General features: G+C 50.6%; 10 protein-coding genes across 10 annotated transcripts; 5 read left to right on the top strand and 5 right to left on the bottom strand.

The window, feature by feature from the left end:
• Positions 1 to 802: 802 nt before the first annotated feature.
• On the bottom strand, positions 803 to 1,893 carry POX_d05219 (NADP-dependent 3-hydroxy acid dehydrogenase; the record flags this gene model as incomplete). Its single annotated transcript, XM_050114068.1, has 5 exons — positions 803 to 835; positions 907 to 1,015; positions 1,075 to 1,130; positions 1,192 to 1,501; positions 1,589 to 1,893. The coding sequence occupies 5 exons, from the start codon at positions 1,891 to 1,893 to the stop codon at positions 803 to 805; spliced, it is 813 nt and encodes a 270-aa protein (XP_049969019.1).
• A 1,182-nt stretch (positions 1,894 to 3,075) lies between these two features.
• On the top strand, positions 3,076 to 4,626 carry POX_d05218 (uncharacterized protein; the record flags this gene model as incomplete). Its single annotated transcript, XM_050114067.1, has 1 exon — positions 3,076 to 4,626. One exon carries the CDS (start codon positions 3,076 to 3,078, stop codon positions 4,624 to 4,626), a length of 1,551 nt encoding a protein of 516 aa, XP_049969018.1.
• A 1,346-nt stretch (positions 4,627 to 5,972) lies between these two features.
• POX_d05217 (2,5-diamino-6-ribosylamino-4(3H)-pyrimidinone 5'-phosphate reductase) lies at positions 5,973 to 8,361 on the top strand (the record flags this gene model as incomplete). The annotated part of the gene is made up of 3 exons (XM_050114066.1): positions 5,973 to 6,263; positions 6,332 to 6,971; positions 7,586 to 8,361. The coding sequence occupies 3 exons, from the start codon at positions 5,973 to 5,975 to the stop codon at positions 8,359 to 8,361; spliced, it is 1,707 nt and encodes a 568-aa protein (XP_049969017.1).
• Positions 8,362 to 9,660: 1,299 nt separating this feature from the next.
• On the top strand, positions 9,661 to 10,872 carry POX_d05216 (uncharacterized protein; the record flags this gene model as incomplete). Its single annotated transcript, XM_050114065.1, has 1 exon — positions 9,661 to 10,872. The coding sequence occupies one exon, from the start codon at positions 9,661 to 9,663 to the stop codon at positions 10,870 to 10,872; it is 1,212 nt and encodes a 403-aa protein (XP_049969016.1).
• A 1,030-nt stretch (positions 10,873 to 11,902) lies between these two features.
• POX_d05215 (GATA factor SREP) lies at positions 11,903 to 13,657 on the bottom strand (the record flags this gene model as incomplete). The annotated part of the gene is made up of 3 exons (XM_050114064.1): positions 11,903 to 12,669; positions 12,773 to 13,290; positions 13,365 to 13,657. The coding sequence occupies 3 exons, from the start codon at positions 13,655 to 13,657 to the stop codon at positions 11,903 to 11,905; spliced, it is 1,578 nt and encodes a 525-aa protein (XP_049969015.1).
• A 1,111-nt stretch (positions 13,658 to 14,768) lies between these two features.
• POX_d05214 (uncharacterized protein) lies at positions 14,769 to 15,176 on the top strand (the record flags this gene model as incomplete). Its single annotated transcript, XM_050114063.1, has 1 exon — positions 14,769 to 15,176. The coding sequence occupies one exon, from the start codon at positions 14,769 to 14,771 to the stop codon at positions 15,174 to 15,176; it is 408 nt and encodes a 135-aa protein (XP_049969014.1).
• An 823-nt stretch (positions 15,177 to 15,999) lies between these two features.
• Positions 16,000 to 16,221, top strand: POX_d05213 (uncharacterized protein; the record flags this gene model as incomplete). The annotated part of the gene is made up of 1 exon (XM_050114062.1): positions 16,000 to 16,221. The coding sequence occupies one exon, from the start codon at positions 16,000 to 16,002 to the stop codon at positions 16,219 to 16,221; it is 222 nt and encodes a 73-aa protein (XP_049969013.1).
• Positions 16,222 to 17,398: 1,177 nt separating this feature from the next.
• Positions 17,399 to 18,043, bottom strand: POX_d05212 (uncharacterized protein; the record flags this gene model as incomplete). The annotated part of the gene is made up of 4 exons (XM_050114061.1): positions 17,399 to 17,571; positions 17,658 to 17,747; positions 17,819 to 17,934; positions 18,024 to 18,043. The coding sequence occupies 4 exons, from the start codon at positions 18,041 to 18,043 to the stop codon at positions 17,399 to 17,401; spliced, it is 399 nt and encodes a 132-aa protein (XP_049969012.1).
• A 1,125-nt stretch (positions 18,044 to 19,168) lies between these two features.
• Positions 19,169 to 19,899, bottom strand: POX_d05211 (uncharacterized protein; the record flags this gene model as incomplete). Its single annotated transcript, XM_050114060.1, has 2 exons — positions 19,169 to 19,482; positions 19,542 to 19,899. 2 exons carry the CDS (start codon positions 19,897 to 19,899, stop codon positions 19,169 to 19,171), a joined length of 672 nt encoding a protein of 223 aa, XP_049969011.1.
• A 343-nt stretch (positions 19,900 to 20,242) lies between these two features.
• Positions 20,243 to 21,644, bottom strand: POX_d05210 (D-amino-acid oxidase; the record flags this gene model as incomplete). Its single annotated transcript, XM_050114059.1, has 6 exons — positions 20,243 to 20,586; positions 20,641 to 21,016; positions 21,078 to 21,181; positions 21,234 to 21,337; positions 21,401 to 21,538; positions 21,619 to 21,644. 6 exons carry the CDS (start codon positions 21,642 to 21,644, stop codon positions 20,243 to 20,245), a joined length of 1,092 nt encoding a protein of 363 aa, XP_049969010.1.
• Positions 21,645 to 23,740: the final 2,096 nt, after the last annotated feature.

The following is a 23,740-nucleotide window of genomic DNA, read 5'->3' as shown; positions in this document are numbered from 1 at the left end:
ACTTGAGCGACGCAGTGGCATGAGCATCATAATCGAGCAAAGGCACACTTTCTAGGCAGCTTGGGGGTAAATTGAAGCAAAAACTCCCCCCAAAAAAACCAAATCGGCTTCTTGAAAATGGCAAAGACCAGACAAGAAAGACCTCGGAGCTTCGTTTGAGACTGACTGTACGGCTAGTACACACCTTGGCACTGCTCCCATACATAATGATCCAGATAGGGGTTGCAGCCCGGCAGTGTGGAAATCTTCATCAAGCTTCGTGATGTTCATGTTACCCTTTGCTGATTTTGGATTTGCGAGTCTCACCGGAATCGCATAAGCTAATGCCGTGCCGACCCATGGCTGGATTCCATCTGACAGGGTTCTGGGAACGCCGGTCAACTGAAATCCATTGATACCGAGACTTCTTAGCATTCGTGTGATGGCCAACTGTCCAGATAAATGTCGATCATTGGCTCAAGACAAGTCATACACTTGGAGGAACTGTCAAATTCACAGCGAGAAAGGTGTGCGCTTTAATGTCTTCCCTACCTGACCCGTTGTTTTCATATGAGCCCTAGACTGCTCCTGGGAAATATCCTTGAAGCCGATTGGGAGCTAGATCAGGTCATAAATTGGGCAGATGGGGGCCAAAGAAATTTACTATGAAGCGCCGAGTGAGCTCAATTCTAGACCTGGACGCAATGGGATGATTGAACAATGTCAATAGCACTCAATAGCACTGACGCGTATGTACGAATGGCTGTCTATTCGGTTTAATTACAGTATAACCAGAATGGTGAAGTCTAGCAGAGCAATTCTATCAGGACTTGCGGTGCATCACACCTGCAGCAGCCTAGAGAAAAGTTAGCCATGAAAGATCGTTCCCGTTTTTTTTTCTTGAAGCCGAGGGTAAATGTCACTCACCTGGTGGCTGGGGAAGACCAATGTGTCAGCAATAACCACATTTTCCCGGCGGCTAGCGGCGAAAACGACAACCTCGGCGATATCGTCTCCTGTCAGAGGTTCAACTCCCCTGGATTCTCTAGATTAGTTCCGCATCTTGTTGTTGATGTCCTGTCGGTAGTAACTCACTTGTAGACAGCATCGGCCTTAGACTTGTCACCATAGAATCGGACGACAGAGAACTCCTAGAAGTCATTGCATCAGCCCCTGCAAAGGTTCAAGTCATTATGGGAAGAAAGAACGTACAGTCTCAACTTGGCCCGGATCGATCTCAATCACACGGATCCTCGTGGCAATCAACTCCTTACGCAACGCATCGGTGAAAGAGCGAACGGCAGCCTTGGTGGCACAGTAAATACTTCCTCCGGCATAGGGCTCACGACCAGCAATACTTCCAATGTTGATGATATCACCACGACCGCCCTCATCCCGCTTCTTGAAGATGGGCAAGATCGCCTGGGTCATGTTGATCAGACCGGTAACATTGGTGTTGAACATGATGTTCATGTCCTCAGCCGCAATCTCAGGAGCCTGGGCAACACCCTTGACAAGACCGCTGTAAGACGTTAGCGTTTGCGAGATTTCTTTTGTATGACATCTAGTTCAAAGCTCGGCCGAGGAGGATGAATGCATCACGACTTACGCATTGTTGACAAGAACGTCAATTTCCTTGAACTCGGCGGGCAAAGAGGGGACAAAGTTGTTGATTTCCTCCGGTTTGCTCACATCCAGTTTCACTGGGAGCACCTTCACCCCGTCTCCGACCTCGGCCTTGATCTCGGCCGCGAGCTCCTCCAGAGCCTCCACACGCCGCGCCGTGACGATAAGCTTCAGGTTGTTTGGCGATGAACGGGCAAATTCCTTGGCTGTACTGCGCCCAATTCCTGATGAGGCACCTGTCACAACGATGGTCTTGCCCTCGAGGCGTTTGGCCATTGCGGACGCCATGGTTCGTCGAATAAACGCGGGGTGAGTGGAGAGCGTGCTAGGGTAGAGGCAGGACCTTGGCCGACAATGGTTGGAAGTGAATTGACGTATAAGCAAAAATGGCTGTTGACACCTTCTGAGCAAGTTCATGGATGACAGAAATTGGATTGAAGGCAGCTTAAGAGGGGGAAAGCATTGAGAGATAAGCCTGCGGCGTGCGGGGAGACCTGCCGTTGCCCGCGGGTGGGTGCGGCGGGCAGGGCGGGGACAAGACGTTATGTAAGCACCACATGGCCGCCGGGTTCCCGCCGGGCCTGACATCACTCGGGCTCTCGGCTTGAATGCCGAAGATATCGGCTGTCAGGTGCATTGTGGATTACTCTAAATGATCTATAGCGTTATAGTATCTTTCCCTTGAACCACTACACAACTAAGTTATGGTTCCATAGGATATCATAATACAAAAAAAGTCATTGACGGGATCAGGGTGCGTATGCTTGGAAATTTTGCAGCCACAGCCCCGGGAGCATCATATCATAACATTCAATCGCCCGGTTAACGGGAATGACTAGGAAGAGGCGATGTTCAGCCTTTACTCTTTTGCAAGGTACAATAGAGATGCCCCCGCACGAAGATTCTAGCATTCGGCCTAGTAGTGAGAGAAAAGTGAATCGAAAGTCATGGAGAAATGGAGAGAAGAAAAAGAATGCACTGGTTGGTACCTACGAGGGCAAAGCATCTCGTTTGCTATGAGGTTCCGAGTAGAACGTTCCGGTCTTTTGCAAGTATCATATCGGTGGTTGCGTCTGGTAACTGTTTTCTTCGTGTACGACCTTGCTATTGTTTGTTGGGTCGTTTGCCCAGGTAGTTATCTCAACAATGGCTGGGTGCGCTGTGTGCTTTGTTGTGGGCAAACAATGGGATACATTTAGAACTCGTTGGCGTGCCACCATAAAATCTTCCTCTTCCACTCCCTCTTTCCTCCACCACACCCACTGCGAGAGACTCGATCACCACCTTGAAGCTTTTTTTCTTCAAGATTCTCAACTCTCATCAGCTACCTCTATCATTCCAAGTGAGTTTTTTAAACCCATATTCTTCTCTCACCTCCCTCGAGCTTCCATTTCCCACTTCGTGAAGATAGTTTCGAGTCTTTTCTCTCCTTTGCTGGAACTTATTTGCTCACACAAATCAATAGTCAAAATGGCATCAATGCTTGGCGAGAGACTCTCTTCTGAGAGATTTCACTTTGGCTTCGACTGGGCTGAAGACGTGGAGGATGAGCTGCAAGCCCAGCAGCCATCTGGTTTCAACGGGGATGAAACGCTCGCCCGGCCTCAGTCTGCATGGGAAGCCGAAGGAGATTGCTCAGAGGCAGACCCGATGCAAAGTGAGGACTGCCAGGATGATGAGGTGAGCTTCGAGGATGAGTGTGGTGATTCGACATACGGCACCTGCGAGAATTCATCGCAATATGAAAGCATGGAGACCGTAACTCCTCTCACTTTCGAGGAAGATGTGAATGATCAAGTCCTCGTCAACATTCCATTGATCGAGGAGGTCACATCTGAGGACTGGATGCAGCAGGGGATCACGGCAGAGTTTCGAGGACGGGAGTATGTGACCTCTGTCGACAGCCGGGTCCACCACTTCAACTGGTTTGGTCATCCAGTTTACCAACCCAGTGCCACGACGCCGGCCGAGTGTCTCGGGGTCATTCGTTGCGGCCCCAAGGTCCCCAAGGAGAGCGACTCCCTTCGTGTGGAGAGCATCCTGCAACGAGCTTTCCAATTCCTTGACCCCATCGTGGTGAGTCTGAAAGAGAGACCCCATCCCAACCCCGAGCACCGGGGCCCCAGCTTACCGGACACCACAGAAGACCATGTCTCCAAGTTCTACACTCCACATGGTCTCTGGATCTCCGACTCGTCTCACTCCGCCTCCTCCGAAGTGATCTCGCTTGACAGCGGTAGCAAGGTCGTATACCAGAATCCCAACCTCTCCGTTGGAAATGGCTTTGTCGAATCAAGTGTGTTGCTCAGTCGCGTAGAATGGAGTACAATCTACCAAGAGAAGCAGGCATCCCTCCGGTGCTTTCCTGACCTCAGGAAGGACCAACGGTCCAAGCTTCCACCCTCCCGCCTCCGACTGACAACGCTCACTTGTGAAGACGAAGTCATACTTCCCGGCTCTCCCTTGGTATCCGACCTGCAGCCTTTCATGCGCACCGATCACGAGGAATCCCCGGTCTCGGAGCCCCGTTTGTCGTCCGGTCTGTGGCAGCCCATCCAGTCGACCGATCATGGTGGAAAGGTCTCAGGAATAGACACACCACACGGTCTATGGCAGCGGCCATCACATCTCCAGACGAAACAAGCAAAAACACCCGCCTCCACATCACCTCCATCGCCCGACCCGCCGCATACCCTCACGCAACAGAAAGAGAACTCCTGCACGCCAGAAGAAGAGGTATGTTCGCAAGAAATCGGCCAGACAATGCCCGAAGTGGAGAATACCGCCACGGAAAATCCACCATGCCCATCCACCACCCACTCTCGGAGACGGTGGATCAAAACCAAACTCCTCCCCGTGTTTGAACCGCTGAATGATCCCACTGGTACATGCTCCGAGGACTATGATCCGGGGTCAGCGGCGGTTCATCTTCAAAAACCTCGAAAGCGCCGTACAAAGGTGTTCAAGGCTGTTGGAAATGTGTTGAGATCAGCTTGCAAGTTGATTCCTTTGCACGAGTGATGCGTCTGTCTGTAAAATAGTAAGCATGTACATAGATTTTCTTTTCTTTTTTAATATAACACTCGACTTTGTTTGAATCGCTGCACCTTCATTGCAGCTTTTCAATTCGATTTCCATTCAATTTGCAGACTGTACATAGAAAACCACATACGCAGGGCAGTCATTCCCATAGCTTCCAAGCCAAACGGTGTGCCCGGCATATCAATCAAAACCTATACATTGACGTGGCAGTAGTCTATGATAAGATTGTCTGATTGGAATCATTCCAGGTACGTTGCGATTTATGTGCTATCGAGTATTGAGTATCTCTCTGTCTCTTTCCTGGGCGAAAGGTTGATCTTTTACATTGGCGGGTTGTTCATGCTTCATTCAAAGAGGACTTAAAGAGGGTTGGAAAGACAGCACGGGAGATATCAGAAAAAATGGCTGGGAGGATCCATGTTTTGGAGGGCTCGTGAAAGAGTCACTATAACATTGTGAGTGTATACACGTATCACGCTGGCTGGACATCCATTTGGCTCCATGCAGTATGTAATTGAGTTGATTCGCTGCGGATTCTGGAGCATCGACAATGGCGTCTTTGTCGAAGGGAAAACGCCATCCCACGATCAAATTCCTATTCTTACTGAATTGTAGCATGTCGATGAATTGAGCTTAGCTTACCTTTCTTTGAATTTTCGATGATTGCTGATGCTGAAATCTCTCTTGCACAAAGTCACTCTCGGGTCCTGTGTGGAATGGAGGCGTTTGTAAACATAAAACCAGTTCTTTTTTTTTTTGGCAAATCCGCGCTCGCTTCTGCTTACTCCAACTGATGCAATGTAACGCGATTTTCACTCACATTACGGCTTTCTATTATTAGCCTGCAGGTCCAGACCATTTCGAGCAAAGCTAGACCCCACGAGGCTTGCTCTACTCGGAAATTAGATCTCTTTTACCGCTCAGACGGTCAGGGTGACATTTTCTGCCGAAGATGAAGTCATTTTTTTTGCATTGTCACTAAGGTCCCCTGCGCAAAGCGTCAAAGCGATTTGCTTATTCAGTTTTGGCCCCCGACACCGATCGTCGCGGGGTCTGGGGAATGCTACACATCATCGACTTGTTGAAGGGGGGGCCTTAAATGGGGCTGAGAATCGACTGTCGATAGCAAATGTGGAGTCTGCGTAAGAGGACAATACGATCGAGGGCCGCTGTTTAGTTCTGAACCAGCATCCATGGGCGATGAAAATCTATAAGAGGGCTGACAGAAGGAGCAAGTTTCTCGACGCATATTCCATTTGATCGCACAGACGACGGTCTCACTTATTATTCCGTGTGTTCTGTCACACCACGTCCACTCTGCTGCCATGAGTTCAATCTACAAGATCGCAGTTGCTTCGGCGCTCATGATGAGCAGCCTTGCAACTGCCCACGCCACTCTTGCCCTTGATGAAAACTTTGCAGACCCATCCGTGATCCATACCAAAGATGGTTACTACGCATTTGCCACGGGTGGTAACGGGGTGTATGTGCAGATGGCGCATTCCACCGACTTTTCCAAGTGGGAGTTGATGCGCGGCCACGACCCCGTACCTGGTCCCTTCCCATCCTGGGTGAACAGCCATCCTATGATTTGGGCCCCCGATGTGATTCAGCGTGTAAGTCAAACGACATCATTGTTGACATTCTGAATCTGTGCGCTCCGAAGCTGATGCATCTACTCCAGGATGATGGCAAATTCGTCATGTACATTTCAGCCTCTGTCAGTGAAGGGTCCCACAGACACTGTATCGGCGCTGCCATTGCAGACAAAGTGACGGGTCCCTACACTGTGGAGAAGAGTCCTCTGGCTTGCCCAGTCGACAAAGGTGGAGCCATTGATGCTGATGGCTTCAAAGATGGAAACATCCACTACGTTGTCTACAAGATCGATGGCAACAGCCTGAACAAGGACAACAAGCTCAACCCGACTCCAATCATGCTGCAAAAGCTCAAATCGGACGCCGTGACGCCCGACGGCGACCCTATTAAGCTGATCGACCGCGACGAGATTGACGGACCCCTTGTGGAAGCCCCCAGTCTTGCCAAAGTAGGTGGAACCTACTATCTCACCTTTTCCTCGAACTGGTACAACACTCCCAAGTACGACATCAGCTATGCCGTCGCGAGCAAAATTACTGGTCCTTGGCAGAAAGTTCACGGTCCCGATGCCCCATTGCTGGTCTCGGGTGACTCGAGTAACGTGGGACCCTTGAGCGGGCCGGGAGGCGCTGACTTTAACGAAGACGGATCCAAGATTGTCTTCCATGCTTTCAAGAATGGCAAATCCATCGATGATGGGCGTGCCATGTACGTTGCTGATCTTAGTATGTCCAAGGGCGTCATTCACGTGCGGTAGGATGTCGCATGTCACCTGCTATCAATTTTGAGCAATAGTATATCCCCATGGGTAGTGATGTCTGGGCAACATTGATTTTACTGTGAAATAGAACTTGTTCTCAATATCTGTATTTTCGATTTCCTTTCTCTGAGCCTTCTTGTTCGCGTTTCCCCAATTAAGCCTCACCCTCCTCTGAACAGATCCATAAGGAGAATAGTAAGAATCAATTTCAAAGGAAGCTATTTGTTTTGTAAAAAGACCAATATTTTCCAGCCATGAACCAGATCCGTAATCATCCTACGGATGGAGAAGTGTTAAGATTACTGGAGCGTTCTTCCCTCTTCAGTCCCATGGATCGGCACTCAAATAAAGTTGGGCGTTTCGATGGACCTCCCAAGGAGAAAACATATCAGTGCCTAAGGCATGCAGTCCACTTTTAACCCACTTACCAATGTTCCTGGACCTGACTGTCTCTACATTTCGCACGAAGCAGGCTACTTGGGGAAACAAATACAAAAAAAACAAACCGCATCAATCCGGCCATGTCAAGCTCAAGTAGAGATGCATTACATTTTCCAGAATCGGACAGGACCTTTTTAGAGCCTTCCTTGCCGCCTCAAGATGGCTCGACTCCGCGGCCAGATCTGCCCTTTACAACCCTCACGTTTGCAACGTCGCTGGATTCTTCACTGTCCTTGGCACCGGGTACGCGCACGGCATTGTCAGGACCCCAGTCCAAAGCAATGACCCACTACTTGCGATCTCGTCATGATGGCATTTTGATCGGCGTCGGTACCGCCGTGGCCGATGACCCAGGGCTGAATTGCCGGATCGCCGGGGTAGGAGGCTACGGCGGCGAAGGCTTGCACGGTCAACCCCGGCCTATCGTCATTGATCCTTCATTAAAGTGGGACTTTTCTGAAGGAAGCAAATTGTTTCAAATGTGCAGAGAGGGTCGTGGTCGTGCGCCGTGGATTGTCACCACGGTGCAGGAGCCCCCAGCCGAAAAGGCAGCTCTGATGGAAGCTTATGGTGGACGTTTCATCACGATGAACATTCCGTCTTCGGATTCGGGGAGTCGCCGCATGGATTGGAGGGGATTGCTTCGTGTTTTGCGATCAAATGGCCTCCGGAGTGTGATGATTGAGGGCGGTGCCCGGGTGATCAACTCGTTACTGGAGCCGTCCTACATGGCTCTTGTAGATCGAGTCATTTTGACGATTGCGCCCACGTGGCTGGGGCAAGGGGGCGTTGTTGTCTCCCCTGCTAGACGGTTGGGTGAGGATGGGGAGCCAATGTCGGCAGCGAGGTTGAAAAATGTGCAGTGGTATCCGTTTGGAGAGGATGTCGTTCTCTGTGGAGAGATGAAGATTTGATTGAAGAGCGTCCTTGCCTGGATGGATTTGGTATTAAATTCCGGTTCAATATCCATTATGATAGATGTGGAGCGACTCGATGAGGGATGTGCTTCTGTATGTATACAGAGAGTATCATCGGCCTTCTCACACATAGCTCGGGATAGAAGCTTTCGGCATGCTTTGCTATGGTTCATTGGTCTTTGAGCCACCCGTGGGACTTTAAGCCTTTGGCGTTGGAGATGTCTCAAAACGAACTGGGTTGTTTATAAATTACTATATCAGGACACGATTGAACAAGAAATGACCCAAAACCTGCGTACGGTCGTCAGCCTCCTAGCACAAGCGAGAATTCATGAGGCGCGAGCTCCAGGACATGCCTGTTCTTTGTTCTTATTCATCCATCACGTACTCTCGGTCCAAAGTCACGACTCGATGCCTACAGTGTTTTTTTACATCTCGCTGGTTCTGACACTACTCCACGCCAACTCAGTCGCACTACAAAAGAATTTCTGGCATCTTCATCAAGTCTGATGTTTTGGGCAGCTTGTCATGGCTACTGGACATGACTTGAAAATCAGTCCCCGTCCTTTGATAGGCATTAGTTCTCGTAGAACACGCCAATTTATGATAATCGCACCCCACTAAAATCAACCTAGAGAGAGAGAGACTCACACAAAAGCCAGAGATTAGCAGAAAGTGCTCCTTTGAAGTTTGAGCAGAAACGCTAAAAAGAAAGAAAAAACAGAACGCGATCAACTTCGGGTACCAAGTCTCCCCCCTTTTCCCACCGAGTGGACTCCGCAAAAGTGCAGCGCGTGCATCTGTTTGAGGTTCTCCACTCCCCCGTTCCGATCGTTGAAGCTTAAGTGGGACACCACAATCATTTTCACTCATTCTGACTCAGATTCCGTCGGCGACGTGTGGCTGGTCGAGAGATTTTTTTTTCTTCAAGCTGATTGGATGCTGTGTGCATGAACAGGAGCAGCTTTATTTGACCGAGGTAGATCTTGGTCAGATTCATCCATCACTGAAGAGATAGCATATTTCATACTGATGCTTGCCAAATTTTAGCTCTACTTGACAGGATTCTCTATAAATCGTCGATCAGCCACCACGGCCTGAGCTCGACCACGCAAATAGACCCAAACTAGCCTCAAGTATTGTCGTGCTACAGTGCTACTACTAGAGTCTCTTTGGTCGACCGAAAAGGCTGCATTAGACAGCATATTTTCCTGGCACACATCCCTTTACATCTCTTATTCTGAACATCATATGCTGGATTCTGACCTCAATTCATCAACCTCCTCTCCCTCTCCCATGGATTCTTATCCCTATTCACTCCCTCACGGAGTTCACCAAATCCCCCTCGACCAGCTCGACACCCGTCCAGATGCCCAGATCGACCGGGATCTGACCACTTCCACCCCCGTCAAAGATGAGAAAAACATTTGGTTCTTCTGGCACTCGGGCTACGAGACCATGCACCCGTACACCAAGCGCAACGTCCGCGCCTGGTATCGCCGCTTCTCCGAACGTGGCTGGGCCATCCGCGTCCTCGATCGATGTCCCAACTCCCCCCTCAACGTCGCCAATTTCCTCGACGTCAACGACCCCGCTGTCTTCCCGCGGGCGTTTATCGATGGAACCATCGGCGGTCACCACATTGCTCAACATACCTCGGACCTGGTCCGGTTTCCCTTACTCGTCCAACACGGCGGAGTCTACGCCGACGTCGGGCTCTTGATGATCGGGGATCTGGATCGATTGTGGACAGAGACGGTGGCTAATCCGACCTCGTCCAAGGAGGTGATTTCGTTCCGCTTTGAGAATCTGGGATTGACGAATTACTTTCTCTGTGCGCGGCGCAATACCGCCTTCTTCGACCGGTGTCATCGGTTGTTTTTGAAACTGTGGGAGAATAAGACTTCTACCGAGGGAATGTGCAAGTCCCCACTGTTAAAGGGGGTGCCGATTCTCGAATCACCCAAGGGTTTCGAAAAGGATGGGAAAACATATACCAAGGACGAAGCCAGTCACATCTTAACCGACTATATCACCCAGGGCCAGGTCATCTCGCTTGTCATGGGTCTGGTCGACGAAGAAGAGCAGTGGAATGGGCCCGCGTACGCGGCCAAATGCATCTACGCCATCGATTACATGGTCGGATCGCAACTGATCAACGAGATGACGGCGTGGAATGGCCCGCGCGCCTTTGAACTGATGTCGCTCTCGCTGCCTGGGGAGAACGAACCGGAGTCGGCGGATCAGCAGCAGGCGCGAGAGATTGTCGAGGCTTGCTTGAGGAGGAGCTTTGCGTTCAAGTTGGCGCATGGATTGATCTTGACGATTCTGGGAGATACACTGGGATCGCTGTGGAGGAAACATGAGGGATCGGATGATGTGCCGTATACGTATGCGCACTGGTTGAGATATGGGATTTTGCATTGGACGCCGGATGAGATGCCGTCGGCGATGGAATTCGGTCCTGTTACACCGTTCAAGGTCGGACCGTTGCTGAGGGATGAGTGAGTGTCGGTATCGGGAATGTTGACAGGATTAGATGCATACATTATACATACATACTACGTCTCGAACCTTTTATTTTTTTACATTCTGACTAGGTATTTTGGTACGTGACGCGTAGGGAGTCAAATTCCACCCTCCTGCGATGGAATCAGGGTCTATTTTGAAGCTTGGGAGGGCCTCCGAGATCCCTAAATAGGCGATATAGATGATGAAAACACTCAGCAGCTGAAATGCAGAGCAAAGCCTCGTGCAACTAGGTCACAACATTAGTATTCGTGGCTAGAACAAACCTCAGTGACGAGGATTCCTTATATCTGGCACATCTCCCGTCGGCTTGGTGGACTCTGACACGCCACGGAAGATTCCCTGCAGCTCGAGTGGTTCTCAAAGCCCGACAGTGACATTTGCTGATCAACCCGATAGTCTTGTCCCTGGGACTGAGTCGCAAAGTACCGCTGATACGGACAAGTTGGTTGGTTAACTGTCCGGATGCTTCATGGAGGACCTACATAAGAGGTGTTCTGGGCTGGTTAGATTTTGGAAGTGATGACTGAAGAGGGCTGGAATGAGAGATTCTACATTTATAGTACTAGACGCAATTGAGTACAAAGCCAATTAATTGTAGAGTACAGTTCATCCTGATAGAGGCAGAACTTTTCGCAGACCAATTAAGGATAGCAGAGAAACAGGGCTAGACTCGAGACAGAATGACAATCATCCAGCCGGACAGGTAGTAATCAGTTTATGGTATCATCCGCGATGGTGCGCTCTTTTCCTCTTTGGGCGCCGCATGAGCAAGGCTGTGAAAATTCGTAGCTCCCCCCGCCAAACCCCAAGTAGAAAAATAGCAGAAAAATGACAGAGCAAAATGAAATGGAGAAAAAAATGAATGGGAAGAAAGAGAAGATTCAGGTAAGATAGAATGTTCTTCGGTAAGAAACGCTCTCGGGACGGTCATAACAACCCAGACTCATTCTCGGACTGATGGATCATGGGCGGGATTGGGAAAAGAGGTACTGCGGGTCAAGAGCCATCAGCGACCCATGGCAGCAAGCTCACGTTCTTTGGCACGCAGGGCTTCACGCATTTGTTCCGCTTCCCGTTCTAACTGAGCACGACGTTCCGCAGCGGGGTCCGGGAAAGGTGAGGTACTGGGAGCCGGAGGCGGCGGCTGCGTCGCATGAGGAGGTTGAGATCGAAACGCCGAAGGTTGCAGAGGGGGTTGGTAGGGCTGGGGTCTGCCCAAAGGAGAGTCACTACGCGGCTCGGCTTGATTGAGGATGGAGGAAATGGAGCTGAGGCGACCGGGAGGTGAGGGGTTGACCGAAGTCATGATAGGCGGGAGCTGATTGGACCCCGATTCCAAAGTCGGAGGGACCGAAACGCTTTCAGTGCTCGACTCAGCTAGAGTTCGTTTCCGAGGCAGAGAATTGGGGGAGGCGGAGCGGCGATCGTGAAGGGAAACTGGCGAGGGACCCAGGCGCTCCGGGTGAAGGAGCTTGGGCAGCGCGGTAGGAAGCAAGGGGGTCGAGGTGATATGGTAGCCGGTGAAGTCCACAGGAGGCGGCGCAAATGGCAGCTGGCGGGGCCCGTCAATTGGCTCATTACTCATGTATCGATGATGATCATGGGCCAACGCCGCGGGAGACGCCTCGGGGGAGGCCGAGGAGCCGTTCGACGAGTGAGTCGTGGCGGTAGGAGACTGATCTCGCAGGGCAGGCACCACGCGTTTACGACGCTTGATGATGGACTTTTTCATGGTTGTTGGTCGATAGCATCCGTGAAGTTTATAGTAGAGGCCTAGATTACTCTGTTAGTCGGTCTGACAGATTCCACAATCCGGGCGGGAATTGAGACGTAAAGGTTTCAGAGCTGGAGATTGCAGAGCAAAGAGGATACATACCACAAGCATTGCAGATGGGGTGCCCTTGCTCATCCCGACGCCAGAGGGGGGTCACGGTAGTCCCGCAATTTTGGCATGCCACCAGAGTAGGGCTTCCATCTGTTGACGGCGGTTTCGTGGCGCCGTCATTGTCGTGAGGAGCCGACGTGGGTTCTTGATCATGCGCGGGGGAACGACCCAGAGAACCCTGACTGACCGGTGCAGGACCACGGTGAGCGGCCTTGTAAATTCGATTGTTGTATGCCGGGCAGCCATCACAGCCTTCTGCACCACCGGTACCATTACAGCTGCCCCCGCCGGGACATGAACCCTTGCAGCCCCCTTCTGACACATCGGTCACTGCGGGACGAAGCGCGACGGGGGTGGTGGAGTTTTCAGTATCGGTGCCAGATTGCATGCGATTTCGTTTCGTTGGGCGAGCGACATTGCGCGCTTTGAGGTAGAGGCCACAGGCGTTGCAAATCATGGCACCGGTTGGTGACCGACGCCAGAGAGGCGTGTGTTGTGTTCCGCAATTGCTGTTGAGAAACGGAATTAGTCCCATGGCCCCGGTCTTCGCCTTAGCTGACCTCCCCAGTCTCGACATGCTTACCTGCAGGAATGACCCAAAAACGATGTATCCTTCTGGGCTTTGGGAGAGGCGTGTGGTTCCCGGTGACCATGTGCATGATGGTCGCTCAATTGACCGGGTGCAGAGGGTTGACTGTGGCCATGAGGCGGAGGCGTCCCCGACACATGAATCCCAGGACGATTTCCATACTGTGCCATGTGTTCGCGACCCGCCTGCGCGGATGAGATTAATTGCCGCGCTGCATCTAGGTCTTCCGCGGACGGATGGGCCGAAGATGCACCATGCCCCAGGGGCAATGAACGGACTGCTTCCATTTGTAATGTGGCGCTCACGCAAGACACTCGTCCTTCGGTCGAAGAACAGCAGTCAGCGAAAGACCCACGCCGAGAGGGTGCACGACAGATGTGAGACCAACAGTGGCGGCCCGATTTGGCAGAACCCCAGTAATGCGGCACCTGGGGTCGTTTAATTTTCCCTCTCCAAGAACGACAAGAGGGAACCGGTTCCAGCACGGGTCGTCCGTAGCAAGATGTGGATGTGACTGCCTGTGGTCGAGGAAAGGTACTGTCGCACCACGGTCGAAAGCCGAATTTCGCGTATCACCAATGGACACAACAGGGCCCGAATTATTCCAAATGGTCGGTCACGTCTTCCTGACTTTCGCGATCCACGGAGGTCGGGGCAGGTATAGAGGATGGAGCAATTTCACTCGGGCAGTGATCCAAGGCACCAAGTCCGATAGGGTGAAAGGCGGAGTATGAGCACCGCTGCGGCGACGGGAGGCGAATGTTGAAGGTAATAGCGGGGGGAAGGGGGAGCAATACAGGATGTCGAGTAGATCCAGACCGGCTCGAGGTAAGCTGTTGCTGCACAGGGTATCAAAGCGAGAGGCTATGGCGAACGGTGAGAAAGGGTCAGGTGATGAGTATAGCGGAAGGAAGGCTTGGTAGAACGCGGCAGACAATCTCGATTGGCGCTGACCATGCAAGAGTCCAGCACCGTCCCCGTGGAGCAGAATGCACGAACTGACACGGTCGAAGAGAGCCAGACTCCGATCCAAGCCCACTCTGCAAAGTGGAAGATAATAAAAATAATCGCACGTTGGAGAGGCACCAAGAGAAAGAGAGAGGGGGGGAAACAGCAAGCCAGCGACGAGGATGAATGGACAGGAATTGGAGGGAAGATAGAAAAGTACGATCCGAATCCCAGTAGATCGGCGGACAGGCTAGACACGGATCGAATGGCGTGTCTGGTCACCGATGAATAGGAATGAATGTGCACGACGAGGGGGGAGAGAAGGGACTTTTGACGCCAAGGCAACATCCAAAGACAAAGGTCAGGAAGGAATGGGCAAAAGGATACGGATACTGCAGGGTAGACGGTACACGGCACACGATACAGCGCACCGCTGCACAATGCGCAATAATGTGCAGGATTGGAGAGAGCCAGCGATCAACTGGTTCCCCTGTGCAAGAGACGTGCACTTACCGTGTGTTATCTGATGCGGCAATGATCAGGCCACGGAGATCATCCAATAATGAGTGGCAGGATTCCCGGACTGGACGGATGAGGCCACTGATTATCAATCTCTGGCGGAACCCAAAAAATGAGAGGGGAGAAGGCGCAAACAGCTGGACACTGAGACACCGAGACACTGAGACGCAGGAGGCAGGACGGTGGACGTTGAAGAGAAGGATCGTCGAGGGCTATCAATCTACAGGATCCGGGTCTGTCAGTCTAATCGCAATGCCGAGGATCGCTATCTCATCTAATCTCTTGGTCTGGGTCCCGCGCCCGGGTCTGATTGAATGGTCTTCCGGCGTTAGGAGGTAACACTTGGGTACAGGGAAACCCACTGTGGAACTTTTGTCCAGTCGCTTGGCCTTGAGATTCTTCAGCTATTGACGTTCGTCATTCGAGAATAGGGGTATCGTCTCATCCGAGTTCAGTGATTGAGTTCTGACTCGTTCCAACTAGGACTTCTTCCCTCCTTGACCACTGTTCTACCACCACCACATTCGCAAACTGCCCCAGATCACAAAAGAAAAAGGGAAAAAAAAAAGATTGCACCGGATCCACCTGGCCAGACCGATGATGTTTAGGGGCACCGAATCAGACGGGAGTGACCTTCCCAGTGAACACAGCGGTGGAGCTGGCAATGAGGCAAGCAGAATTATCGCGCTCGTCATTGGCTCAGATCATCGACGGACGGTCTGTCAGCAGCAATCTCTCGCCTCTTGTTGGTGGCAACGACGAAAACTTCGTTTCTCCCACGTCCCAACCAGGCACGGCTGATCTCATCGGGCGTTAGTCAGGGTCATCGTCCAGCCGAACAGACCGTAGGACAGGAGCATGGACAAACAGTGTTCAAGTGATCAGTAGTGTGGCTCAGTACAATTGACTATGGGATTACACATCGTATCCAGCGACACAAAATAGCTCACTCCTGTAGTGAGCGGGATGTTATTCTACCCTCTGTAGCTGAGTCAGTACTATTCTTCATCCCTTCCCTTCACTGTGAGCAGACAGAGGATGCTACAAATGAGATATGTGCTTTACCACTTGTAAACTCAAACTACCCAGGATCAACGCCTCAGGATAAACCTCATTTGATTGGGTAATGAAGTGTACTCAACAAGACCTATATACTCCCGCCATGGAGAGACTGGGCAGGAGCGGCAGCCCTGTGAACGTAACAAAGTGGACGGACCTGTGCTGCGCTTGCAAGACACCCAAAGTACTGGACCCTGAACGTCCGCTCGAGCCTCTAAGGACTTTCAGGAATGTCACCCGCAAGAAGAATGTTCCGGCTTCCGAGTACGGTGCGCCCCTCGGAGTACGCCGCATGGCAACTCCGGAACGGGTAACCCCTGTGTAGCCCTTACTCGAGCAGTACAAGCTACGAAATATGTACAGCACAGACCGAAATCATTACCCATGGATGCGTGTGTTGGCAGGATTTCACCGTGTATACCTTCGAGAGCCGTTGCTATCTACCTGGATTATGAGGTAGGAAAATGATATGAGACGATATATGGAAAACTTTGCCAGTCACTCATGACTTCGAGGTCCATACCAAGCAAGGCCTTGCAGAGTAACAGAGTAACAGAGCAAAAGGGATCCATTTGCCTCTTTGGTGAGCACTTGCGGCAGACCGTCCGACTGGACTTCATTACATATGTACTGTAGCTCCGTGCATGCCTACAGGGTAGTACTGATCCTAAGAGTCGATTAGTAATTTACGTATCCCTGACTAACCACGAGTACTGGGCTTGGAAAAACTTCTAACTCTTCTTGCTTACTACCCAAGATTGACTGAGGAGCATAGGTAACACCTCAATTTCTCTAGTTCCTATCTCTATGCGTGGGTAGGTCCAGGTCCAATCGAAAGGTGCAGGTGACATTGGTTGTACAGTAGAGTGTCTAAGCGCCGTCCCTCGGGCCACCAGAGGATATCACCGATTCAAGAAGAAAAAGAACAGATGCGGACTTGAAACAAATATTCATAAGTACTCGTAACAACCACACCGTCGGTGCTTGAGGAGGCTTCATCCAGACAAAAACAAGAGAGAGAGAGAGAGAAAACAAAAAAAAGAAAAAGAAAAAAAAAAGACAAGAAAAGGCAAAAGACCGATTGCCAGCAATGACAATGTATAGCTTCACGTATCGTACGAGACCATCCCTTTGCATCAAATGCGTAATAGCCATCACGCAACATAAGGAAGCCGGTCCAGTGACCCTGCTGCTCCAGTTATATGGCGTCAATTGAGGCACCCCGAGACTATGGAGGCCGGCAACCTCCCGAATCCACCTGGCTTTATCACCCTCATCGCTTGACGACTTCCCACTGACCGTCACGTCCCAAGAGAATTCAAGGCGCGAGTTCTCGGGTTGGCGAAATGTAGAAATTTGTAAGCGATAAGGTCTCCCGCATCACATCATTAGTCTCAAATCGCCCAAACTCTCACGCGCCAGTCGATGGCTCGCCTTTGAAAGAGGGCGACAACACCGGGATCACGTTCGAACTGTTTCGGCTCAGTGAAGAGATGGGCCATTTAGACCTGCTCGGCTCCCCAGCCCTGGTCGGATTCGCGCATGTTGGATGGGGGCTCAATGGAGGGAATGAATTCCAGTACGAGGTAGCCGACACCAATTATTCCAACAATCGAAGCGGCGATTTCGCGAAGGACGTGGTCATGCAGCAGCAGACAGCCGACGAAGATGTAGACTGGGGATGTCAGTCGCCGCTTTGAAGAATAAGATCCAAACGAAGTTTAACCGAGCAATCGCGCGGTATAGGGACCATAGACTTACAGACACCACGGCCAAGGAACGAGAACAAGAACGAGGCATAGCGGTAGGCGTAGTCGGGCACATTAGGCAAGAATTCCAAACCGGCGACAACTGTCGAGCATCATCAGTGGCTGAATCACAGAGGAAAGAGGTCGAAGAGAGCCACCCATGGACCAACTTACCCAGACCAAAGACAATCACGTAGATACCGACGACGATGGAGCTCATGGAAGGGGGGAAAAACTGGCTGATACCCCCCAGAACCATGATCACGCCCACCGCGATGTTGACGAGCCGGCTGGAAACAATATTTAGCTTGCGATCGTGGTGCGCGCGTTGGGTGACACTTGGCCGATCCGGAAGATCGCAACCAGCGCTTGAACGTACAAGATGTTGGAAAAATCCATTTTGATAATAAGTCTCTCGGTAAGGTGTCGGAAGAATCAGGTGGGTATTGACAATGGGAGATCAATCGACTTGTATCGGTGACACTTTCTGTCTAGGCAGCCATACCAATGTTAGAAGACTCAGTAATTAAAAAGATAACGGATGAATATTCTGATTGGCTTCAGGATGCTCTGTCCGCCCAGAGCCTGGTGAAGCACAGTGCTCTCTTTCGGTTTGGGCTCATCATTAAAATTGCGAAGCCACAAATTGAGGCTGGCTTCAGGACTGGGACAAAGGGAATGACGACTGCCAGGAGGCTGGCCTCCGCAGCTCTCCGTGACAGGTGTCAGTACCGAGGATCGGGTAGGCTGACTCACGGGGTAGAAGATGTCGCGTAGTTCGAATGAAGGACTTGCGCTAATTTGGCTTCAATCGTAGGTTCAGGAGGAGATGGATGAAGAGAATGACGATCGAGGAGCACAAGAGTGGAAGCTGGGTAGCTTACGTCGCTGTCGCAAGCGGCCCGAGCGGGTCTGCCAAGCCACGAATGGTTGAATCAGCACCGTCCAGGCGGGCGCAGGGCTCAACATGAGTCTGTTGTTGCTCGAGCCTATCATAACCCGAGACCTCGCGTGTGCCATGAACGGTGGTCCGGGCTAGTAGAAGGTGCCGCCTAGTGCGTCAATACTTGAACACCTGAGGTCTTGAAGCACTTATATGGATAGTGGAGCTTTCGAGACAGAGAGACTAGCTGTCGAGTGAAGAACCTTTAAGAAGGGCCAGCGTAGGACGGGCCGCCAGGTCACAAGGGTTTGCGTCGAAATCGACCGCCTGAACGACGTTTCGCGCGGGGGTTGTATCAGCTAATCAATTGTAGTCAATCGGCGTAAGATCAATGTACTTAGTTAGGACTTGATGCTCTGTCCGGTTGGCAGTGTCTCTGCCTAGGTTGTTACCCGGGCACCCGCGGCGTAACCTCCAGTCTACGCAAATACGTCGACTTGTCACCTGGTGGAAAAGACTCTCCCCCCAATGTTAATACAGGTTGAACGATTACTGTACTGCTAGAACACGAGGGCTCAACAGCCCTTGATCGAAGCTGAAGGACACGTTCAACGCTTCTTTGTGTCCCTCAGCCGATACCCTCACATTTCTTCAATTTCGTGCTGCTTGTGCTCCAACCGAATATTCGACAACCCATTCACGAACTTACTCATCCTGATAGGATCCTGCTCAAGCTGTGCGTATATGGCGCTCACATTACTTCCCAGTCCGATCTCCTGTGCCGTATGAAGACTTCGTGTATCAACAAAGGGGGCCATGGATGGCCAAATGCTTTGCACGTTGTCCAGGAATAGCTCGGCTCCCAGATCTCCAATTCCTTTGATCTCTTTGATAAGAGCCTTGACTTCCTCGCGATCTTCATGAGCCTCCTCGAGTAAGTTATTGAGATCACCATCTATTAATCCCCCTGAATCAGTGCCATTCTGCATGAGAAGGTAAGATGGGATCTTTTACCGTATTTTTCCAGGACAAGGTCACAAAGTGCACCCAGATTAGTGGCACACTGTTCACGATACCGATTGTATCCAAGTACTTTCAGTCGGTTCGTCCGTTCCTCCCATGTGGTTCCCAGAAGCCTGTCGATGTCATGATAGTCATCCTCGATCAGTCCAGCTACAGTAGATTCTGCGAGGTGGTGCGATATGGGTCTCGATTTTATCAGGGCATCAATCACCATTGCTAGAACCGTGCTCGGATCTGCTTTGAATCGCATTGTGTCGTCAATAGGTGCGTGAGACAGCGGAAGGCGACCGTAAACGTCAGCGACTCTCTCCACCTCTTCGGTGAATTTCTGTTGCAGGTCCGCAGACATTTCTTTGAAAAGTGCCGCTAACTTGCACAATATCTTTGAGAGGTTTGATCTTGGTGTCAAGGGAGAGAAAGATAGATGGTCAGATCATCTTGGCTCTTATCTAGTTAAACTGGATGCGGAAGCTTCGCTCCAAAAATCACTTTGACGTCATGATTTGAGATCCTTTGATCTAAAAACGTGCCGGGTGACTGGAATTAATTTCTAACCTACAGGAACGTAATACTGGCATCTACCCAAGGCAGATCGGGCCAGGTTAACCTACAATGACTGGGCTCTGCCGGAAGACCTTGGTTCCAAACCAGTGCGGTGTCTCCTCTCACACTCCACTTCGGTGACATGACCATCACAGCTTAGCTCGGGGTTTCTTTCCCGTGACTTCTTCCACGAGGGCCACTGCACTTTGAGCGCATCCAAATGAGGCCTGGTATCCGAAACCACCATGTCCATAGTTGTGTACCACCTTGATTCCGGCAACCTCGTCCTTTTCGACGCGCGGGCCACCCTCTCTCAAAGGTCGGAGACCAACACCATGACGGATGATGTCAAGACCTTCAATTCCCTGGCCCTCTTTCACTAATTGAGGTGCAATATCGATCGCGCGCTTCATGATCCGGTTGGCGAGATTAGCATCAGGGAGGGCATCCCAGTTATGCTTCTGATACGAGCCACCAAGGATGGTACCTCCGCCTATTCATCGTGAGCTCATGGTCACCCTGATTCATTCGAGTGTCGTCAACTCACCTACGGCGCGTGTCATCATGTATAGAGCTTCGTCTTCTCCGTCGTCTGTTCCCGAGAGGCCGATCATGGGGCCTGGATCATTCCGCACAACCACAATTTGGCCCCGAGCGGGGAGAAGTTTCTCGTCGCGGACTCCTCCGAGAAACTTGGAGGAGAGACCAGTGCAATTAACAATCACATCAGCCTTTCGGCCCGAGTGATGAGCATTTGCTGCGTCGGCAATGTGTTCGAAAACGGCGCGCTTGAACACCGTGCCGTTCTTGGTGCACTGGCCCACCAGCCAAGGCAGGTAAACAGCTGTGTTGATACACACCGATGTAAACCGTTGACCATTGTCCATTTCAGGCCTCAATTCACTCTGGGGAATGTTTCGAAACTGCATTTTGGTCAGCGAAAGCCGAAAAGCCGAATACCGGGGGCTGCTTGACACAACATACATCAGGCACCACATCCTTGTACCAAGGATTTGGCTGCACCAGCTCTGCAAACCATTGACCAGTCGCTGTTTCCTGGTCCTTCTTACGATTGTAAATGATAGCATCTAATAAAACTGTGAGACTGTGCCATCGCCGGGTGAAATTGAGCTAACAAACCCTGAAAATGAATGCCAGCTTCGGGGTATTTCTCGGTTATCTCTTTCAATGCGGGCCAGGTATCTCGTTCCCAGGCATGGTGATTGCTTCCTTCTTTACCAACGCTGTGGAGAAAATTATTTCAATCGAATCCCCAGATACGGATCAACCCTTCATGCAAAACTTACGGCAGGTAGTTGGCCCCTGCCCATGGGGAGGCGTATTCAATATCATAGTCTCCAGGCATATGCTTGGCCAGAACTGTGATCTCATTGTTGGGGTCCTGGGACAGCAAGTATGCCGTCGTCAGGCCCGAGACACCAGCACTGAGAGTATATTAGCATCATGAGCAATCTCCTGGACTATCCTGCCCAATGCCGTTGTGGCACCATAGACGCCAACGTACCCAAGCACCACGATTCGGTTAGGCATTTTGTTTGGGAAAAGGAAATTCAGGGCTTTTCAAATCACTTGGAAAATGGGCTTGTACATATATAGCACACAACCCTCCGAAGATGATTTGGGAGAGACTTCAAATGAGTCAGCGGGCGTGAAGCGTCGGACTCCGGAACAAGTGCTGTGCGCCTCCGGCGCGGGTTCCATCCTCCGCATGCCTCCCAGAGAGCGGAGCGGGGTGAGGAGAAGTGATAACCGCCCTTATCCACTCCAATCTGATTTGATAATGGAGATAGAGAAAATCGGGGTCGTTTCAAATTACTAAACTCAAATTGAAATTCTTGTGGTAGTGACACCTTGATTCATGTCAAGCTACGCTACTCTCAAAGGTACTCTTGTAAATCGGACATGAAATAAGAATGAGAGTCTTAAATGGCCCCAACGGAACCTTGATCTATCAGCCTGGGACATGTTCGGGAAGTGTACTACCTCCAGAGTATCTAAAAAAAGTAGAATTGGACTTATCCTGAGACATACCCATGTATTCATTCCATGCAAGTTTGCCCAGTTTACTCAGAAACCTCTTCCTTGCAAGAATAGTGCACACGCTTCACACAGCTGATCTCTAGGTATTGGTTGAAATTCTGATCATGGCTTCTCTTATGTACGAGGTTTCCACGAGGACCTCGTGACTACCTATTTATACCACGATGGATCTTCTATCTGTTCGACTAATAGGTGCTAGCTTCTAACTCCACCCATTAACAGGACAGGATGTCGAGACTGGGTGAGTTTTATTGAGGGTTGGCGAGAGGGAACTTGAACATCAGTAGTACCTGCATGGCTCGTGTATGTGCAACATCAAGAACGGTGCATGTACCCACATCAAATGCACTACTACTATGGATGTATGCCCGTTGGGGCAATGCAGACGTTCCGGGCTGGACACTGGCAAAAAAAAACCTTGCTGCGGCTAGGTGGAATATACCCCTCGTTATCTGCCGACCCATGTCTGGTAGAATGCATTACCGACGTCCCTGTCTACAGAACCTCATATACGTATAAACATCTTATATAGAATTGTATACCTGGTAGGTAGGTGCTCGCAGTAAAATCTCTAAAATAAACCATTCAAGGACCCTTACCTACAAGATTACTATACCGATCTAAGACTTATGATCAAGACTACAGAAATCATGTATAAATAATATAGATATCACCGTGCCAGTACTCGGTGATCGAACTCTGGAAGATCATTGATTTTAATGCTAGAAAGTGGAAATGAAACCACGATATGAGCCACCTCACTGAATTTCTACTAAAATAGTCAAACTAAATTCTTATTGTGCTGCCATGTCCGCAAGGTACTATAGGCTCGTGCTTTCTACGAGGAGATTTTGAAGGGGGCTGGGATCAAAACTGGATTCATCTGGACCCACGCTTACAGCCTAGCCTGTGAAGTACATCAAGCTGCTCGTAAATAAGCGATGGCTTAAGGTATCTACGGCAATAGGCACACAGAGCTATATTTATGCTCCAACATAGCGGAAACACCTAAAATAATCCAAAACGCTATCGTCGTTACGCTTTTTGTGTAGTAAATGACAGTTGAGTTCACTTAGTCACACATCATACTATATCCATGTTACTCTAGATGCACAGGGAGGTCCGATCGATCCTGCTGATCTTATGAAAGATTCTTCTCCGTATTGTCCCGCGGTATCCATCTTGGGGTCCACCCGTTGCATCCCTTGGAAAAAAGGAATCTACTAATCACATCTTCGACTGATCAAAACCTTACAGCCAGTTGATGTTTTGATAGTCTTCAGGACTAGATGTGTACAATTATATATGTACTATGCCTAAATTTCATTTTTAGACCTTATCCGAGAGTCTGTGTGCAATTGAGAGCAAGAAGAAATCTCTCTACGTCCCTGAGCTGCCGCCCAGGTCACCGATGTCATAGTTAAGGCAAGTCCTCACGTGCGGCCCAATCACCGCGAAGGCAGCTATTCACCGCTTCGGACTCGGCTCTCGTCTTGGGACAGCGGCCCCGATTCTTTTTTCTAAATTCCCATCACACCCGCAGGGCTCGTCTACTCTGCGGGCTGGTTGTTTGCCTATTCCTCCTT

The sequence above is a fragment of the Penicillium oxalicum genome, chromosome IV, assembly GCF_001723175.1.
Source record: "Penicillium oxalicum strain HP7-1 chromosome IV, whole genome shotgun sequence".
NCBI classification, from domain to species: Eukaryota; Fungi; Ascomycota; class Eurotiomycetes; order Eurotiales; family Aspergillaceae; genus Penicillium; species Penicillium oxalicum.
The sequence above is the reverse complement of the archived record's forward strand: the minus strand, read 5'-3'. Positions and strand labels throughout refer to the sequence as shown.